At 46.6% G+C, this 21,187-nt stretch overlaps 1 protein-coding gene across 1 annotated transcript; it reads right to left on the reverse strand.

The window, feature by feature from the left end:
* Positions 1-885: 885 nt before the first annotated feature.
* Positions 886-19,156, reverse strand: LOC122377035 (Ig-like and fibronectin type-III domain-containing protein 2; the record flags this gene model as incomplete). Its single annotated transcript, XM_043357002.1, has 12 exons — positions 19,138-19,156; positions 11,841-11,959; positions 11,445-11,520; positions 11,032-11,193; positions 8,935-9,152; positions 6,457-6,677; positions 4,726-4,932; positions 4,386-4,541; positions 3,328-3,511; positions 1,921-2,091; positions 1,199-1,462; positions 886-948 (listed from the first exon to the last, which is right to left on the reverse strand). Coding segments are annotated over exons 1-12 (1,860 nt in total), but the record flags the coding sequence as incomplete, so codon positions are not given.
* Between the last annotated feature and the right edge of the window lie 2,031 nt (positions 19,157-21,187).

The raw sequence follows: 21,187 nt of genomic DNA on the forward strand, positions 1-21,187 counted from the left end.
CAAGATGTATAGTTTATGGTAAGACCGGTTGGACCCGTCAGAAAATTTCCAGGAACGGTCTGGACCCATATGGGTCCAGACTGGATCTTTGGACGGGTCCTGGGTCCACATTTTGCCACCTCTAATCCACAGTTCTCGTTCAAGTTTAACTTCAAGTGAATAGGTTATTTCTCGTTGCTTAACTTCTAGCGGCGGCATTCTGCACCAATGAACTTCTAACAACAGATAGACCTTAGAAAACGAATTAAATGGAGAGGGATTTCCTGCACCAGCACGCAGACTTTCTTTTTGTTTAGTTCGCATTTGCTTCAGCAATTACATCTAACCAAGACTCATGTCTTTCCAACTTCGTCTCTCTCTCTCTCTTCTCTCTCTCTCTCTCTCTCTCTCTCTTCTCTCTCTCTCTTCTCTCTCTCTCTCTCCTCTCTCTCTCTCTCTCTCTCCTCCTCTCCTCTCTCTCTCTCTCTCTCCTCCTCTCTCTCTCTCTCTCTCCCACACCATTTCGCTTGCAACATCCTACTCAGCATTCTCCCGTTGCAGCCCTGGCCGACCAGACACCCGGATCAGGCCCCGTTACCGCTGGTAAAAAACTTCCCTGGGACCGCCCTTGGTGCTCAAAACGCACCGCAGAATCGGAAATTGGCCGGACCACGCGAGAGGAACAGAAATGGCCGCAGAGTACCCGGGTCAGGGCTTAGAATAAAGATTTGGAGTGTTTTGACCGTAACCTAGATAGTGAGCAACTGCTGCGTAATCTGTATACAAAATGGAATAACATATTTACATATTTTATAACATATTTAAAAATCATCATAAACATCTTTTTGATCCTGAGAGATTCTAAAAGGGTTAGATAGCGTATTATGGGTATGAGTAATTGCTTACCGTGGTGAGCTGTTCCATTCCGAGTTTATTCCTGCTCTCAGCATTGATGATACCGTACTTTACCTGAAACAAAACAGATACAATATAAATCAACCGTAGCAGTCCCCTGTTTGAAATAAAAAAAAACAGCAAAGAAAAGGTGCAACAGCAAGAATAGGCTCAACGCAAAGGTGCCGAATGGCTTTAGAGGTCTGAGTCGCTTTGTTTCGTATTGTTACATGCCGTATCCTATTCTTCTATGCTCTCCCTTTATCCGTTACCCTCTCCCTCTCCTTCACTTCTTCTCTCCTCTCTTCCTCCTAATTCAACTTACCCGGAATCCGGTGAAGTTGCCCTCGAGTTCCTCCCAAATCAGCATCACACTATGATTCGTCACTCCAGTCACATGAAGTCCGGTCACAGGTGCCGGCAGACGACCCGTGCCTTCTTCATAGCACTGCCACAGGTTTCCCAGATAGGGAGTACACTCAGAGGCCAGTGTGCCCTCGCCTCGGCATGCTCCCAGGCAGTTGGTGGGCACTCCGCGGCGTTCGCAGCAGGCGGTGTGGTCCCGGCCGCCGGCAGAGCAGCGGAGCAGCTGGGGTAGAGGGGAGGGGAGGTGTGAGGTGAGTGGGAAATATAACAGTCCATGTATCGGACATAGTACTCACTTAGACAAAGTGTCTAATACTCCCAAACTATCTGGGAGCAAACACAATAAGAGACTTATCTAAGACCACAGCCATCCATAGCATATTATACATCTTAGCAAATCCAAAAACACAATCGTGACGTTTTTCTGAGCTTGAACTTGCTACAAAAAACGCAGTAAAACGCCATAAAATAGACTGGCCACATGATTATTAAAAAAACACACACACCAAAAGAGCAATAAATAACCAAATATAATATACAAATACGCCAGATATATTGTGATTATCCTCACCCTCCAACCTGTTTTACTCTATTCTTCTTCCTATAATATTTTCCTTCATCCTTCCTCACACTATTCCCCCTAATTATTCTAACTCACTAACAGCTTATCCCCCTCCTCACCTTATGATACTCGGGAGCGCAGATGTGCGCCAGGCCCTTCATAGTCGACATCCGCGCGTTATAGTGGCAGAGAGGCAGACAGGCCAGGCTCATCTCCGCCATCATACAGCAGGTACTGAGGTTGTAGGAGCTCTCGGTGGCCTCCTGCACCAACATCTTCTCCGGCATCGTCTGTGGCAGTGGCGGATCGGTGGTAGAGACGGGGGTGGATGTGGAAGTCACTGGCAGAGGAATATGTAGATGACGTTTAAGATTAAGTTTCTTCCGCTTACACCGAGAGTAGCCTGCGTATAGTGCATATTCTTGCATGAAATTCAAACAACGCAAAATATAATTAAGCTTTGTAAATGCAAAAACCTAATGTTAAGCTCAATTCAGTAGGAGAAGCAGATGTAAATAAATGCCTAAATGTTTGGTTTGCTTTGTCATCAGATCATCTCACGTAACTTTATCATCTTGCGGGTTTTTGGTCCTATTTTTGGCAGCCAACGAAATGCATAAATATGCCTAATGGAATAATATTCATACCAGCACGCATTCGGCTCGGCAAAATCGCTGCGAAATCCCTGATGGCGTCATAACTTCACTTCTGATGACATCATTATCACCGAGTTTCGCACATCAGCGTGCCGCGGGCACCGGAATGTCCCAAAGCACGAGAAAGTCGATAAGATCTATTCTGAGACGCAAAAAGCCGGCGAGCGCGTCCAAACAGAACCATTGGTCTTCATAAGGGCGACGGATGTAGCCTGTGGAATGCTGAAATGGCCCCAACGAGCACGGCACGGCCGGGGCGCGGAAGAAAAAGCATAAGTTTGTTTGGGCAGCTACCGTTGGGTGAAAAGTTGAAACATTTGCCATTTCGTACAAGACGCTTCCGCCTCATTGTTTTGTGTTTGGGCTGTTGAAAAAATACTATCCCAAAGGCACTCAGTTATTTGAAAGCTAATTTCATTTAGCACTTGACACTTTTGCCTCTTGTAGGATGTAAGCTGGTCGCTACTTTTGATGTGTCGTATATGAGATGTCGCGATCCTATCACACCATTGGCCACACCACAGTTCATATGACACTATGATCACAGCTGTTGCAGCGATAAATTTAACCACAGGAGTTACACAATCATGACGAAGACATTTCTCACGCCTTGATAACCAGAGTCTTCACATTATACGCCGATGTAGAAGTCATGTTTAAGATTAGTGTCCCCGTGAAGTGTTATGAACTCTTTTGACGCTTCAACGACTTCTTAGCTCTTCTAGCCAATAAAATGTCCCTATAATCAACCTACCTTTAGCCTTTCCTACCTTCAACCGCTCCCCGCACCCTATAACAGCACCCGTCCCCTACTCTCTGTACCCGTACAACATCCCCAATCCCTGCACCCCTCCAACACCCTTCACTCACTCTAAACAGCACCCTGGAGCTCTGAGGACCGGCACCCCGCTGGTTGACCGCTTCCACGTAAAACTCGTAGTCGGTATCAGCCTTCAGGTCACCCAGGAGGAACGGCGAATGAACGTCCAGTATGGTCTTGTAGGCTGTGTCGTTTTCCGTTTCAGGGAAACTTGAACGGTACACCACGGTGTAGCTGTGGGGAAGATGGTGAAGTCAGTTGTTGGTTTCTTTGTTTGAATCAGATTATGTATTGTGGTTTTGAAGCGTGACACATACATGGGTGAGCGAGCGGTGCATTAGACATTTGCATTTGAGAATTGAGTTCATGATTTCGTTAAATCTTTATGAAGCTTCCGCAGGTCAATGGTTATTGCAACGACACTGGAAGCTACTGAGCGCCGAAGTGATCAATTAATATAACGGGTGAAATATAGCCATCCCGAACAAATCTTGGCTGTATAACGTTGTCACAGAAGACAGTCAATCTCATCAAGGTTATGACCCATCAGTGCTCCTTGGAAAGGGTTCTAAAATAATAAAACACATCAAAATTAGTTCAAACATAAACACGATAATCAATAACGCCCCAATTGGCAATTCGCAGAATATTCGCCACTATACGTCATAATAGATTGCATTTCCGCTAGTAAACGATGCACTGTCATTCTCGATCTCCTGACCAATATTATTCATAGCTAGTCGATGCCCAATTACCATAAATCAGAACGCCGGAGTCAATACGAACAAATCCCGATCTGCAACACAACTGGACAACATCGATATCGGCTTAACAAATGAGAAACGGGATAATATTTGATGGCGCTGAAGGCTGAGCTATGTTGAGACACATTTCATAGTTTGACTTCAGCTTTATGTCTAGAAGCCATCTGAAATGCGTCACGGTTATTTCGAAAGCACTGGCTTTCCGTGATTCACAACAAGGTTCACGACAGTCTACTCCACCACAAAAGTGCGATTTAAGACTTTCTTAAAATCTCTCACAAACATTTACATATAAAATCGCAGACAACCACCAGCGTTTGATATTCATCGCTAAAGTCCCTCACCTGGTAACGGTATCAGCCAGCGTGCCGGGCGGATTCCAGCGCAAAACCGCAAATGAGCTCTCTGCGAGTGCCACTCGCGGGTCCACCGGAGCAGAGGGCACCACGCCGTAGCCTTGCATCAGACAGGAGGCGTAGCTTCCCATGAAGCCCAGGCACCTGCGAGGGGAAAGGGGTAGATTAGAATTTGTTGGAAGAAGAAACTAAGAAATATTGGGCAAATAAAAAATCCTACATTTAGTTTGAGCTCACCAAAACAAGTAAAGTATACCAAGAAATTGTCATGGACATTATCTTAGAGCATCTAAGAAACATCTCACATGCTAACGTATCTCGCACTCACCGGAAGTATCTGAAGTCGATTTTGGTGACATTTCCGGCGCACAGATCGACACAGATCTGTGGCAGGCCTCGGGCGCGACAGCACGCACTGTGGTCCCTCCCATCAGCCATACAAGCAAACGTCTTCTCGGCCCACGGAGCGCAGATGATGACGTCAGTGACTACCGTGTCGCTGGCCACGCGCGGGTCACACAGCTGGCGCAAACACCTGAGAATGGGCGGAGTGACGTCAGAGTGACGTAACAAGAAATAGTGACAACACTGGGAGGACGGAGTGGACAGTGCAGATAGTTCAATGCGAATAATCGTGACTTTAATTATTGAAAAAGTAGCGAATGATGAAAGACAAATTATGATATAACCGAGAGCTTATCTCCAATGAATCAAAACTCTATTCGTGAGAATTGTGCTTTTCTATTGAAAAACAGCGGCCTGAGTTTTCGGACAATTTTCAAAAATCTCCCTGTTAACGTTTATCCATAACATGCTTCGCTTTTCTGTGATATTCCTCCTCTTCACATCTCATTACTTGAGAGCTTTACCACTTTTCTATCTAACCCCTTGCCAGCCTTATAACATCCCTTTGGCGCTTCAAACGCTCCCCGTTCCCCGCCCGTTTTCTCGCCGCTTCTCTCGCCTTTCCCTTTATCACCTCCCAACTTTCCGCCATCACCTATCTTCCTCCACGATAGCATCACCAATATTCGACAAAGCACCGTCCAAGATGGCGACCATGAGACCCTGAGGCGACCCCCAGGGGCGTTTGATTCCAATAGGGAGAACCGTTTGGTGACGCCCCGCGAGCTAGCGAGCGCGTTAGTCTCCGAAGATAGGTCATTTATCAAGGTCAGAGGTCGCCCGGTGTCATTGTTGCCTGATGCGGTGCGGCTCACCGCCCGAGGGCAGGCCTGTCTCATAGACGGTGGATCGATGGAGCTATGGAGGACGGAGAGGGTGTTATTGCAATACGGGAGGCGTAATCATATGCAGAAGTCGTGTTAGAAGGCATACATTGGTGCCAGATTTGTGATGCATTGATGACAAAGTTAGACTCAAGTCGCATAATAAGCCCAAATTATTTAAAGCTCGACAGAATTTAAGCAAGAAATGCCGCTTATGTCGGTTTCTATATTTTTTTCTTTTTTTCTTTGTTATTAGCCGTCCCAAATAATTCATTTTTGGCCGTTACCATGAAGAAAAACTGGTCCTTGCTTACGAATACCTTTTCCGTGCTATACATCCGATCCAATCCAGCATCTTATTTCCGTGTCCCTTTCGCCGTACCCCCTCCACTTCCACAGGTGTTCCTGATCCACCGTGCTTCGACCCCCTCCCCTCCCCCCCCCCGGCCGTTCAATCAGCGAGGCAACCACCCGGCGACACATCAAAGCCGTCTCAGGCGGCGACGGCTGGTGGAGATGACCGAACTCGGGGGATTCGCTGGCTGACCCCGTGACCCCGACAGGTGTGACTCTTGACCCGACGACCTTACAGGTGACAGAGGGGAAGGATTGGGTGTTGAGTCGTAGTGGTGGTTAGTGGTGATGGTTTTGTAATCTTTATGTTTTTGCATCTTTATTTATTTTCCTGTTTATTTTGTATTATGGTAGGAAACTGAAGCTGGGAACAACCCTCTATTCCACCGTATACTATCTATCTAAAATATTATAACCTCCTCCACCCTTACCACGCCTCAAACTTTTTCACATTTATTATCAAGCCTCAAACTTACCTCGGCTCAGTCACCCCCGAGTCCTCGCAGCACTGTCGCACATCCGGCAGGCCGGGCGCCAGGCTCACATCCGAGTTATAGGTCTCTGATAACCACGTGACCGCCCTGACCCGGTCTGAGGTCAAACTACTGCCGGCGGCGTTGTGGGCGGTCACCGATATTTCGTACATGGTGAGAGGCTGTAGAGAGTTGGCTACGAGGAACATTCGCTCGGCGGTTACCTGTGAAAGAGGAGGGGGCGTGAGGTGCCAATTTGAGTACATGGCTGTGTGTGATGAAAAATTATGTTGTGGGAAGTCCCTCGTGAAATGACGTTTTGTAGATTTTCGACTAGCATATTATACGATTTAACCCGCGCCCTGGTGGGGTCTGTTTATAACGCGACCTGGTGGGGGGGGCTATTTTTTGCCCCCCCCCCTCGTATCTCCGAAACTACTGGACGGATCCGCAAAATTCAAACGGCGTTCGAAAGGCCTGTCAAATTTGTCGAAGGAAACCAAATTTCATTGACCTCGGGGTCACCGATGACGTCACAGGTCAGGTCAAAGATGAAATGTTTCACCGTTCACGGGTCTTCTAGGGAATGCGCTATAACACCGAGGAAAACGCATTTTGTCGAGAATCAGCGATAGGGCGTCAGTTGCCTAGTAGATATGTTGCTATTAGAGGTCACTGACAATACCAGGTCAGGTCACAGGTCAGGTCACCAAGGGTCACGGGTCAGGTCACATGAGCCCAACTTTACTAAGGTTGTGTGATGCATGTTTTATGGCCAATTTTTCATTTCCAACTCAATGGTGTTGGTTATAAGACTATCAGGTACGGCTTAGGTCACTTTCTGGTGAAGTGCAGGTCAAGGTCAGGTCAAGGTCAGGCCAAAAGGGTCAAATTTAAAAGTTGATAGTTTTGCATAAAATGGGTATTGATTCGATGCAGCTCGTCACGGGGAGTCTAATGGTGGTCTTTGTTTTGCGATACGGTGTCTAGAATTGCTAAAAATTGAGTTTGAAAATTTGACGTCATCAATTTTGAACAGTTTTTTCGCTATAACTTCGCCAAAAAAGAGGTATCAATCTCAAATTTGGTATGTGGATGGAAGGCAGTAAGGACTATCACATATATTCCGGTTTTTGCGAAATTCAAAAAACTTTTTGGATTTTTCGATTATTATATCAAAAAAAAATATTTTTTTGATTTTTGGGGGTCAAAATCCAACAATTTCAAAAATCTGAGATAGCAGTTTTGTAGCCCTGTTCATTCTACAGCTTTTATGTCCTTATCATTTTTCTGTATTTGCAAAGCTATAGGCCTGACAGCTCTTCCCGCGAAACCCTTTTTTGGGTCGAAAACGGCAGAACATGACGTCACTCTGACGTCATTTCCGGCCAACCTATCATAGCCTTTGGAAAAATTTTTGGTCACAATGTGTAAAATTGATGTCCGGGAGGGTACTGAAAGTTTGGTGACGATCGGCGCAGCGGTTCTGGAGATATATCGAAAAGTCTGGAGGGGGGGGGGGCAAAAAATAGCCCCCCCCCCACCAGGTCGCGGGTTAAGCATGAATGGACAGAATGCAGTACTCGAAATGCCGAAGTTATGGATCATAATAATCTTTCGGTTACCGTCTATAATATCGATGTTTAAAAATTGGATCAAGTCCAACGATGAGCCAATACATCACATAGAAATTACTGGATATAAAATATAGTTGTCCGGTCTACTATGCTGCAAGCTCAGCCTAAAAGAAAACAATGCACGTCGCGGGCTTCATGGCAGCATAAATTCTTCCTAGAATAATGTTATCCACATCCAACAGGCCAGCTTTCTGGTGCTCTTCAGCCCCAGAGCGCAATTTACCACAAGACTGGGTCTCAAAGCGACGCGGTTTGGTAGCCGCACCAGACCAAAAGGCGAAAATGACGCACCATAATGGATCTACGTCGCCAGAAGACATTCGCGGCGCACACAGGAAACATTCGCTATCATGGAGAGTGGGCGAGACAGGGAAAACGCTATTTATCTGATGATCGCAATGTTGTGGCGGAAATTAGTTCTACGGGGTTCTACCAGATTAGCTGTGTGAGGTAGACATTAGTTTAGTGATATTATATACGGTTTGGCAAAAGGTGGAGATCCCTGGTTGTCACTTCTAATCAGTTCTATTGGGGGGAGGGGTGGCATTCCATTACCAAACTATCCAGGCATCTGATAGTTCAAAAGATAAGCAAGATAATTTGGGGGCGGCATAAAAACTCATGGCATGAGTAGCTCCTTTATGGGGATATTTACGTTATATGTGCGGCCAATCAAGGTAAAATGTTCAAGTGAATCAAGTGAATGTTCGGATGTCCTTCAAAAAAAAAAGACTCGACTAATGCATAAATATACACAAACAGTCATAAACTATACAAGAGGTAAAACACAACCAGAATCATCCCTTTCCGCCTAGCCACCTATTCACATCATAACACAACTCACATTATAAAGCTGCGTGTCCTGGGCCTGCGTCACTCCCAGCTCGGTCCCATTGACATCCAGTCCGAGCATGTTGCCGTCAAATCGCCTCAAGCGGGTCACGTTGACCGTAAAGAGGTCAGGGGGCGGGGCGTTCGTGCGACGCCGAGACCACGTGACCTGCAGCTCGGTAAGGGACTTGACGGATACTTGGATATTCCGCGGCGCCGAGGGTAGAGTGTCTGCGGAGATAATCGTTGATGGTCAATACTGAACCGACGTTTATGGATATTTCGTGGCTAAATGGCCATAGCATTTCTGTTTCCAAACTGATAGACATAATTTGACTGAGCTAATATGGCTGAGGTAGATTTCGTTTTAAAGATCAGCGTTTTATCAGAAAAGCTTGCATCTGTACGGAAATCCAATTAATTACGATGATCGATTAATCACTGCGTTCTAAACATTGAAACATAATGATCCCGCAAGGGTAAATAGGAATGAACTGGTAAGACAATGTGTGTCTTTCACTTCTTATTTTACTTGTCGTGCTTATCGCTCATTGCTGTTCATTTTCAAATACTAAACGAATAAAAACACATAAAATAATAACCCCCAGCCACTAATAGATCGGTAGATCGACAGTAGATTGACACCCCAGCAAGGAAGACTCAAAACAAAATTCATATTTCACCGGCCGATCGCCAGGTGCGGAGAGCACAACACACAGCTCCCGGAAGTCGGATCAATGGCCGACGGGTCTGCACGCGATCACGTACTTTATTGAGAGGGCCCGGCAGGTAACAAACAGCTTCCCCAGAAAAATACCGGCAGCCAGCCGTGGCGCCAAATGAACCATCGCGTGTCACGAACCGTGGGGGAAATTGGAGAAGGTAAACAAAATATTGAAGGTGAAGTAAATTTGTGTTGTTTTTTAATTCGACCACAATACAAATACGACTTTTAAAAAAACTTGTTTATATTTAACTAGCTTATGCTTCATCTAGTTTACCTCTCATCTACTGGGAAATATTTACGTTATTAGGGGAAGGTGGGGTAAGACGGACCAGCTAAGGTTTGAGGCCGCATATCTTGCTACACTGCTCTCCTAATTCATATTATTTATAGTCTTCGGAATGTTCAATCCTTCCTCTGTTGATACGTGTAAAGACTAAATTTCAAATTAAAGACATCTAGGTGATGGATGCTCTTAAAGAGGGACATGTCAAAAACTCAGACAAGAAAAAACGTGGGGTAAGACGGACCACCCAGCAGTGCCTGCTATCCGTTCATGTGTGTTACACTTCTGCTCTATACTCTTGTAAGAAAAAGTAACCAGAATGGTAAAATAACAAAATGAGCCTTTATTCTTTACTCATGTGTGATGGAAGTGCAGCTAAAAGCTGGGAACATGTGTGTTGATTGTCGTTTGGCATGAATGCATGCTAACTGAGCACTTGCATGCATGGCTCACATGCAACAAAGACTCCTTCCTGAAAAATTAGCTTGCTTAAACTTGTGTCAATGTTTTGGAAAAGAACTTTCTATACGCAGGGTACAATGGACCACCACAGGGTTAGATGGACCACAGTGGTCCGTCTTGCCCCAAATCTAAATTCTGTCATTATCATGACGCATATGTCAAATAGCCCAACATTGCAAAACCTTGCCTTTCCTAAAGTGTGACTATAACTAAGTTTATAACTTTGTTCTTCACAGTTAAGTGTAAAATAGAAACTAATCATGCAAGAAAGGCGCCGTAATTGAATCACCCGTAGACCTCTTATCTTAGATCGGTTTGACGAAAAACAACATTTTTCTCAATAACTCAAAAGCTATGCATCCTAGCAGCATGAGCTCAAGGTGGCCATTGTTACGAAGGAAAACAAACATAGTGAGTGCATCACTGCATAAAGCAGTAGATACCAGCAATGGTTCAGCCGGGAGGGCTGGTGGTCCGTCTTGCCCCGCTGGGCCGTCTTACCCCACCTTCCCCTACAAGTTTTATTTGGCGTTTTATTGAAGACAAAAAATACAACTTAAATAGATCTCATAGCGGTCAACATAAAGCGTAAAACTGCGGTGTGTGCAACTAAAGCACAATGTCAACCCCAAACTAACCTAGACCCCGAGCGACGCAGTTGAGCATGATGCTGGAGAAGGCCACGCAGCTGAAGTGATCCTTGATGCTGTCCCGCTGGGTGACGTACTGACCGCGGCAGATCCCGCTACACATGGCCGGAACGCCCTGCTCCTCGCAGCACGGCATGTGGTTCCGGCCGTCTGAGGGTGGGAGGTCGGGTCAGGTCGGGTCAGGTCAAGTCAAGTCAGGAGGGCCAGATCAAATAGGGTCAAATAGGGTCAGGTGGAAAAATATTACGATTGATCTTCATGAAGGAAACTAAAGCTTCATGGCTAAAAAAAAAACTCTACATAAAAATACAAAGTGCGCCCCATAATATTTCTACATTATACAAGCGATACGCAGCGTTTTTGGAGGATGCGTTTTTGGACGTTACGACCTGTGGACTTACCGGCCATGCACTGAATGATGTGCGGGAAGTCGGCCTCACAGTCAGACTCCTCCGACTGGTTACCGTTGTGAAGACCCTGTGGAAGTGATACAGGTGAAACATTCAACTCCTCACGGCGGGTATAACGGGGCACTTTGATTCTAGTAGAGTAGAAATGCTGATATTTATAAAAAGTCGATGCTGTTAAATCGAGAAGTCAATGCAATAATTAGGAGGCGGTCACACAGATTCAATGCAATGAAACTGTAAACCAGCATGAAAATATCACAATATAACTTAATAAAAATAAAATCTCTTAATGCAATGCTGCACTACTCGTCTGTTGAGCCTATGCATACTAGCTGGCAGCACACCACTTGTATCTATCTGGTCATGGGAATTGAACCCACGACTTACGTATAAGTTGCAGAGTCCGATGCAGCTGTCCGAGACGTTGTGCCGCTGGCAGCAGGAGGTGTAGTCGTACGATTCCCTCGAGTCTATGGCGCTGCTGGTAGCCGCTCCCAGCTCAGACACTGTGGAGATGAGAACAAATAATTACAGCGTTAATTAAGGGACAAGGGTGGGGTGCTTTGGGGTGAGGAACAATGGAAGAGTTTGGAGCAAACAAAAACTGCAGTTATCCTGAAGCAAACGATACCGAATATCCATCTATGGCTCCGTAGCGAAGAGCAAATCCAATATTGTACATGCAGGCAGTTGTTTTTGGGGAATATTTGTTTCTGGTCCCTAAAAAGCTGTTTCTGGCACCTAATTGCTGATCAGCCCCAAAATGCTTATTCGACCCTAATATCTGAATCTGGCACCTAATTGCTTCCACACAGCCTAAAGTTGCCAAATCGTCGAGTTGAACTCCATATTTGCTGTTTGCTGATTCAGCACCAAAACCAAAACATCCAGCACCTATTTTATTCCACGTTTGCCTACCTAATTCGCGTAACCTTCCTGATTTTATGTATCCTAACAACATGAACGTTGCATTCGGTGATGTCAAGTGCCATTTTCGCCAGTGGAGATAATGATTAATGCCATTTCTAGCCAAAAGAGAATCACTAGCCAGCTATGGCATAGGCGTAGGAACCGGGGGGGCCAGGGGGGCCACGGCCACCCCACCATTTTGGAGTGGGGGGGCCAGTAATGTGTGTGGCCCCCCCACTTTTGAGAGCACTCCAATGTCTGAGATTCGCTCTTTACTTTAAACACGATTCAACCAACTAAACACAAAAAGTGGGCCACGGTGCCGTTTCTGTCACGGATAATCTGTGCTTTGCAGGTAGAATTAACACCGTCTAAAACATGCAGCAGTTTAGCGATTTAGCGCGTAAATTTTCAAATTCAGCGCAGAAGAGACATATCTGATATGTTTATTGCGCCAACCGGTTTCGTTTTGTGGATCTGGTCAAGGCACTAAGATGAAGATCTGGTTTGAGTCAGGTAGAATTAGAAATGAGATGTACAGTGGGTCTATTTAAGATCTCCAGAGCCACCACGTGGCGCTACGGTCGGGGTAGGGAGAGTCCAAATCCCGAGGGAAGTGAGGTCACCGGTCATTGTGGGGGAAGGAGGGAGGGGGAGTGACGCGGTATCACGGCGCATGGGGCGTGCGTAGCGCCGGAAGTGGGCCGCCCAGGGCCGCCCGCCACTGCGCCGAGGCTGAGGGGAGGGGATGATGGTTGCGGGTGCGTTCACTCCGGTATGGTGGTATCCTGTTCATGTCGAACCAGCAAGAATGCGACTGAAGGGAATCATCTCAAACAAACGGGCAAGCCAGAGGCAGCGTCAGTTCCAGCCAAAATGTTGAACAATGATAGGTAATTGAAATCTAGGACGCATTCATAGCATGCAACTATTCAGTCGATAGTTGCATGATGCTTTTCATGATGCATGATGAGGCTGTTCTTAACTGTTATTTGAGTAATGAGTTAGATATTTTTCATTTGGCACGTTCAGTTTTGGCGGGTTTTATCGGGCCGAAAATAATCAGAAAAGAAAGAAAAAATTGAAATGGCTCCAGAAAAATGTCCAAAAATATTTTCTTAAAAATGAAACTTTGCTAAACATTTATAAGCGATAATTTTGACTTTTTGAGAGGATATTGGGGAAAGATATTCGGGTAAGATGTCATCGTGCTTATCTGTGTTGCAGTAGAAGGAAAGGTTTGGTTCGTGTCGAGATAAAACCAGACCCGGGAGTGGGGCTCGAACTCACGACATCGCATTCAGCTCACAGGTTACCCAACCTCAACGCTACGAGCACCTATCGCCCTGCGCAGCTTGCTCAGTGTTTCGGCTAAAGTTCGGCCAAAGTGTCTGACGTCTGTCAATGTCACGAGACGAAACCGCGAGGTAAATGTCCGTTCCGGTAGCTCGGTTGGTAGAGCGTTGGACTCCATGTGCCATGTGGTGAGAGCGCTCGTCCCGTTCGCATGAGTCCGGGTTCGAACTTCGAAACGTGACGTGTGTTTGACGTTTTTGAGCATCCTGACGGGTATGGTTGTGGTTGGTGGCAGGCCGCTGCCAGGCGAAGTCAGTGAGGGGACCGGCCGTGCGCGGCTATGTGCGCACGTTAACCCTCGCATGTGTAGGGGGGGGGGGTCGGATGGACCCCCCCATGGTTTTTCGCGAATAACTCGCGTAAAAAGCGGCCGATCGCGACGAAACTTTCAGTACCCTCGCATTGATCAATTTTACACCTACCCTGAAAATTTCATGACCCTGACCCAAATGACCTTTGACCTGTGACCTCTTTTCCGAGACCATGTTTGGCCGGAATCGCGATTTCGCGTATGTCGGCTCGCACTAGCCGCGTGTTTGCAAGCTTTTCGTGGTTTCAAACGTTCAAACATGTGATTTGATGTTACTCCCGTGTGTGTCAAGGTCACCTGAAGGTCAGGTCAGGTCATTGACCTTTGGTGACCTCGGGTGACCTCGGGTCACTTTTTCTAGTTTTACATGTTTCTAGGCTAGTTTTTGGAGCTGAATTCGAATTTAGCAACCATTTGAATATTTACTAAGTAGTTTTGGTGACTTCGTAACATGTTACGAAGCTGTCAGAGGCGGTTGACACGTACTACGAATACCCGTCACGACGCCTACTGGTTGACCTGACCTGACCTGACCCGACCTGGTCTAAATACTTCAAGACATCATCTGTGATCAAAACTAACACGATATTCGTGATCAGCACCCCGAAAAACCCCTTAGCAGCCACACTTTACGACTTTCTAACAGGTCCCGATTTTCCCGACTTTGGGTCATTGACCTGACCTGGAAGGTCAACCAATGACCTAGGACCTTAAAATTGGGTATCATCGGCTTCCTCTCGTCACGGGCAACACGCTCGTTTTATCCGCAAAGCTCTAGCTCGATCAGGGGCCAAACGGCAAGGGGGGGGGTCCAACCGACCCCCCCCCCCCCCCTACACATTAGAAGCTGGCAAACGCCGCACACATGCGAGGGTTAAAATTTGGACTCTAATTCTGCCATAGACCAAGAATTGTTTGATCGGAGGGTAGAGAGCAGGGTCAACGCAACAAGTTCACCTTAGCGGGGACTCTGCGCTTGTGATTCCTTTCATTCAAAAGGTTCGGGCCAAATTTAATATTAAAAAGGGGGAGCCGAACCAGGTTGGGCCGGTTTGAACCCGGTTGGACCGGTGTCTTACACACAATCATGGTCAGACAAAACAGAGGCTAATTTCGGGTCAAATATTTTTATTAACTGATCTGATTGTTTTAGCTTACACGTATATTAACTGTTAGCTTTTTTAACTCGAGACTTCATGCACAAAAATGTGGCATTCGTCTACTTTTCCACATCTTCTATTAGCGACTTGATTTGACCTTAAAGGCCCATCTTATACCAGTAAAAAAATCACCTGCGTGATAATTATTTGCCAAAGGGCGCTCTACGCAAGAAGCGCCAGCCGGTCAAAAACTGGCGAACGATACGATCTTTCTATTGCTTGAGTTATATTCAATGAAAATTTCAGGAGACATAAATAAATAATATTAATCCTTATATCTACTGGGCGCCCGGAGCATTCGGTAGCATTGCATTGCCAGCTGCAATACCACCATCATATTTGCATTTTTGGGTTCATCATAGTTGACAGTAGATAAACCGGCCACAGCAAACCCATGCCTCATTATCCTTTCCTTCCAAGCAGCCAACTGCCAAGCTAACCGGCCGCCCGGCCCACCACCGCGATATGGAACAACGATGGACTGCGCCATTTGCCTGCGGCAGTGCCCCACCGCGCCGGAGCTGTTTGACAGGTCACCCGCACCGTGACCTCGCCACCCGCCCCGCCCCCTCGCCCCTCCCCACATCCCCACCGGGCTCAGCTCGGTAGTTACCTCTCCTTGAATCTCACATGGACTCGACTGAGGCTCAACGCCATCTAGTTTCGTCTGGAGATCCTTACTAGATCCACTGTACATAAGAAGTTTTTTTGCGAAAAAGGTGGGTGTGTATCTGGTGAATATACATATTGCATGATTAATGCGACCTTGACAGGGGTGGAGAATTATGTAAATCCCAGGGTTGCCTTTTCTGGACGGACCTATGCACCTACCCTACCTACAATTTCCCCAATTTCATTCAAAATTAGCTACAAATGAAAGGTTGCCTTTTGTTCATGGGTACCTTTGGAAATAAGAGTGTGTTTAAGAGAGTGTGATAAGAGAGTGTGAAATAAGTGTGTGGAAATAAGAGTTTTTCGTCAATAACTAGGTACCGATCAAATTGAGCTAGCGAGTCGGGAAAGCCACCTATGGACTCAAGAAGACCTGCCGAATCGAATGATATGCGACATGAACTCCTTCGACCAATTTCGTGACCTGGGGACGCCGACCTGACCGTGACCCGAGGTCAACACCCTAAGTTTACCTCACCCAAACAAAAAGTATATCATTCGACGCGCCTGAGAGAGGCGAACACGATGCTGGCAAAATCGCGGCTCTGCGGCCATTTTTTGCGAAGTTATTCGCCAAAAACGGAACCGTGCCTTGAGGCACTTGACCTGACCTCAGAGGTCACCGGTTTTTGTTTGTTTTGTTGGGTTAGGCCCTTTCAGTCCAATGAGACCATTTCAGAGTCGGAAGGATGATAGGATATACATAGGGGGAGACATTGGTCTGGGCAGGCACCCTAGTGAGTCGCCGGGGCTGAGCCCGTCCAGAGGACAGGCCACCCAGCCCCAAGGCACTCACTGCACCCGGCTACGGGGTGCGCTCCCTCGGGAGCAGCGGTGCCGCTCCAAGGGAGCAGCCCGCATGAGATAAAGTTGCCTGTCCAGCCCGGAGGGGGTTGCGGTGTGGAGGAGAAGGATTTCAGTATCCTGAGGATAGAAGCACGGAACGGTGTCAGAGGTCACTGGTTGACCTAGGACCATAAAATCGGGTATCGATCTCTGCGTCTCGTAACGGCGCACACGCTCGTTTTACCGCGACGCGCTAGCTCCACCTGGGGCGAAACGGCGAGGGGGGTCGTACCCGCCCCCCGCCCCCTCGGCCAGCGCGTATGTAGAAAACCTATAGGACCGGGCCGTGGAGGGTTAAACTGGCCTCTGAAGGCCCAGACCGTCTAAAAGTCCCACACCGGCCTCTGATAAGTGAAAGTCGATCAGCCCAGTTGCAGTGGTCGCCGATATAAAACCTCTTAAAACGTTATAGGCCTGGCTGAGCCTAGCTGGGCCGTTCATGCTGATTTTTATAGGTATATTGAAAAGACTCGCTTTGCACGTTTCACGCTTGCTCGTAATGAAAAAGTTGCTGGATGCCTCTGGAATTTGCATGGGTGCCAACGGCTGCGGAGGACAGGGGAACGCGTCCATCAGTTTGAGTTTATGGACGGGAGAGTGGAGACTCCCTGAAATTTCAACCAATGTTTTTTCTTTTTTTGTCTCTATTTTTTTTACCTCTGAGCATGTTTGCGAAAACAAAGTGGCCGAAATCCGAGGAGAAATCGGATTTTGGGGGTAGGTTAGGTTTTAGATCTCTGGGACCCTGGCCCCCCCACTTTCGAAAACGTTCCTACGCCTATGAGCTATGGTGCAGCATAGCAAGACGCTCCTATACCAGCCCGCTATGTAGAGACTAGAGATTATTGCACCCTCAGCCATTTTAACGTGAGAAGTTTGGATCCGTCACTTCCAGCCAGGCTCTCAGGTCATAAACGGAGTAAAGCAAAATGTCAACTCTGAACGACATGCCACGCAACCGGCCCTCTTTTCAATATATTAGCTTTCTGCAATCATCGTCTGACTCCATCTCGATCAAACGCAGCATCCGGTTTCTACAGGGGCGTTTGACTGACCGCCACACAATAACAAAAAAAAAAAAAAATCAAAGCTTCATGCACACTATGCCATACGTAAGAAACGGATGAAAAAGGCACAACCACGGCACAACTCTGCGCGGCAAACAACGGACAATGTCCCACGCAAGATCCCGCGTTTCTTCAGCGGCCTTGACGGAATGAAAACATTACATTTCTTTTGGAGCTATTTGATGACGTCAAAATACCATACCCGTTTTAATGGTCAAAATCGAGACAATTACTCACAAAAATGTTTCTCTTTAAGCATTACAAATAAAACTTTTAAATATTTAAATGACATTGTTTTTCAAACAAATTAATATTATTTGCTTACTTAACGTCATATACAATGCTGAGATCACTACGGGGCCGTCATAGAGTGTAGCTGCACTGGCAACCTTTAGGCTAGACTCCAGGGGTCATTATACAGAACAACATGATTCTACCAGCCAGTAGTTCATTTTTCTACTAGATTGGTGCTACGCTCAGAATTTAGGTGCCAGATTCAGAGAAAAGAGTAAGGCGTACCGATGAATAGGTGCCAGAAACAGCTAATTAAGGTCATTTTCCATGATTGGTGCTGGTATCCACCAAATAGGTGCTGAGGACCAATTTTGGGGGCGAGTCAGCTTTTAGATGCCAGAAATAGCTTTTCTGGGACGCAATTAAATGGCGTCCGTTGTTTTTTGCTTTCTGGTAGGATATCAATGACAACTGACATTGAAGTGTATGTACAAATTCAGAGTTTTGGTGTAAGTTCAACTAGAGGAAAACGCCCATACAGCTTAGATAGACGCCTAATACAGTTAGCAATGGCCAATGGCATTATCCCGGACAAGCAAACGGGGTAAAAAGTGACAGCAATACCTCCACGTAATCCCAGAGATAGGTGTGCTACCTAGCTGGCAATTTGTCCTGCTCTGCGTCAGGCCACGTCTGAATTAAATGAACTAGCATCATATTCAAATTTCAATCATTGGCATCTCAAGCTCCCGGAATTCATCGCTATTTTGTCTTCTACCAAAATTAGAAGCCCAATGCGGATGCAGTAGGCCTTATTGCATATTCAATGTCATCGCGCTACCTACGCCACTGACTGGTGTGTTAGCGATTACTTGTGGCGTCATCGGCAGAAATACGAAAATAAGTCTTTAGGTCAAGGTGTGGATCACTGTAATGCTTTTAATTAGGCAGAGAGCAAAGGGAAACTGTTCTTCCAGCAACCAAAAGCTAGCGCTCGATTAAAACTCTCCCTCATCAAACTCCTCTCTATTTTCGCCCTGGCTTTCAGCAAACTTCTTTGTTGTGTGCCGGGTCGCCCCCATCACACGCCCCACAATACACCCACGGGACTCTCTGTCGCTGCCCGTTACCTCGCTGTCCCTGCTTCATGTTGACAGTTGCTTGTTTACCTTACCGGTCCGGAGTCGTCTACTGCGACTAATTACTGTGCTCTTTGCCCCGGGGCAGTGGGGGCTGAAACTGGCCTCCATGGGGGAGTGGAGGGGATGCAGGGGGGGGGGGGATGACGGTGGCTTGGACTTTGGAGGAGGCGGTCCGAAGGCGGGGATGGGATGGCAATGGGAAGGGGAAACGAGCTGGAGGCGGGGACATAGCGAGGGCGTCAGCGAGAGGCGGGATAAGGCGGGAGGGGAGTGGTGGTAAGAGGGAACCAGAGGCGGGGCAGGCCAGGAGCGGTATCAGGGGAATATAGAGGAGAGAGGGAGGTCGAGCAAAGTGGAGCGAGACAGAAGGGGAGAGGGAGAAGGCGGCTCAGAGAAAGAGGAAGGGAGCAACTCCGAGAGAGAGAGAGAGAGAGAGAGAGAGAGAGAGAGAGAGAGAGAGAGAGAGAGAGAGAGCAAGAGTGAGACACCATACAGACAGACAGACAGACAGACATGAAGAGAGAGAAATGGAGGCAGGGAGGGAGGAGAAAGCAGCTCAGAGAAAGAGGTGGAATGAGGGAGGGAGAAAGAGAGAGAGAGAGAGAGAGAGAGAGAGGAGAGAGAGAGAGAGAGAGAGAGAGAGAGAGAGAGAGAGAGAGAGAGAGAGAGGAGAGGGGGTCCCGGAATGTCGATGTCTGGACGCGACGGAAGCGCGGAGGAGGCTGCCTTCCCTGCAGCCTCTGTTTATCAGATCAAGTTACCTGCAGCATCACTGAACTTTCTCATAAGAGCGCATCGACGGGTGGTCTCACGACACGATGAATCTGCTCTAAATTTAGATCGATGGTAGTGGAAGGGGAGTGTATCGTAAGTCTTCAGCACAAGTTTTTATTTACAAAACAGATATCTAGAAAAATCCTGTCGTTAAGGTGCATTGCTGTGCGTCCTATTTCACTGCGCGTTTTGTTACGTTACCAGGAACTAAATATGGATAAATGGAGTTCCGAAAGGCTTCAAAGTATAATAAACGCTTGAAAATGGAGCCGCTTCTGAAAACCATAAACGTTATGCAAATCCTTCAGTGACAATGTGGCAAATAACCCTGACAGTGTATGCAAATTGCAAACCCAATATTAACTTCAACATGACCTTGTTTAGCTGATAATGTTCAGCATACTGGTGCGTGGTAACTGCTAAACGATAGCCGGGTTCAAAAACAGGCATTGGCGGAGCATCAGAGTAGCTAAAAAAGGAGATGAAGATATGAAGATTTGGAAGGGGACAGCCCGAATCACGTTATTTCATAAAGCATAGTGAAAGGTGGCGGGCGTGAACAGGATGTAATAAACTTTCACCAGGAAAGTTACGGAGACGTCTTTTACTTACAAGGCAGCGATTAATTGTTAATGGCGTGATATGTGGTGTTATATAATACTGAACGAGGCCGGGTAAATAAATTTTCAGACCGAGGTCCTTACTGGATTTTTGAACTCGGCTTCGGCCTCGTTCAAAAATCAGTAAGGACCTCGGTCTTGAAAATTTATTTACACCGGCCTCGTTCAGTATTATATAACACCACATATCACGCCATTAACAATTAAATCGCTGCCTTTGTAAGTAAAAAGACGTCTCCGTAACTTTCCTGGTGAAAGTTTTAATTACATCCGTGTTCACGCCGCCACCTTTCACTATGCTTTATGAAATAACGTGATTTCGGGCTGTCCCTTCCAAATCTTCATATCTCATCTCCTTTTTTAGCTACTCTGATGCTCCGCCAATGCTGTTTTTGAACCCGGCTATCGTTTAGCAGTTACCACGCACCAGTATTGCCTGAACATATCAGCTAAACAAGGTCATGTTGAAGTTAATATTGGGTTTGCAATTTGCAATACACTGTCAGGGTTATTTGCCACATTGTCATGAAGGGATTTGCATAACGTTTATGGTTTTCAGAAGCGGCTCCATTTTCAAGCGTTTTATATACTTTGAAGCCTTTCGGAACTCAGCATTTATCCATATTTAGTTCCTGGTAACGTAA

This window comes from Amphibalanus amphitrite, unplaced genomic scaffold, assembly GCF_019059575.1.
Source record: "Amphibalanus amphitrite isolate SeventyFive unplaced genomic scaffold, NRLGWU_Aamphi_draft 002470F_arrow, whole genome shotgun sequence".
NCBI lineage: Eukaryota > Metazoa > Arthropoda > Thecostraca > Balanomorpha > Balanidae > Amphibalanus > Amphibalanus amphitrite.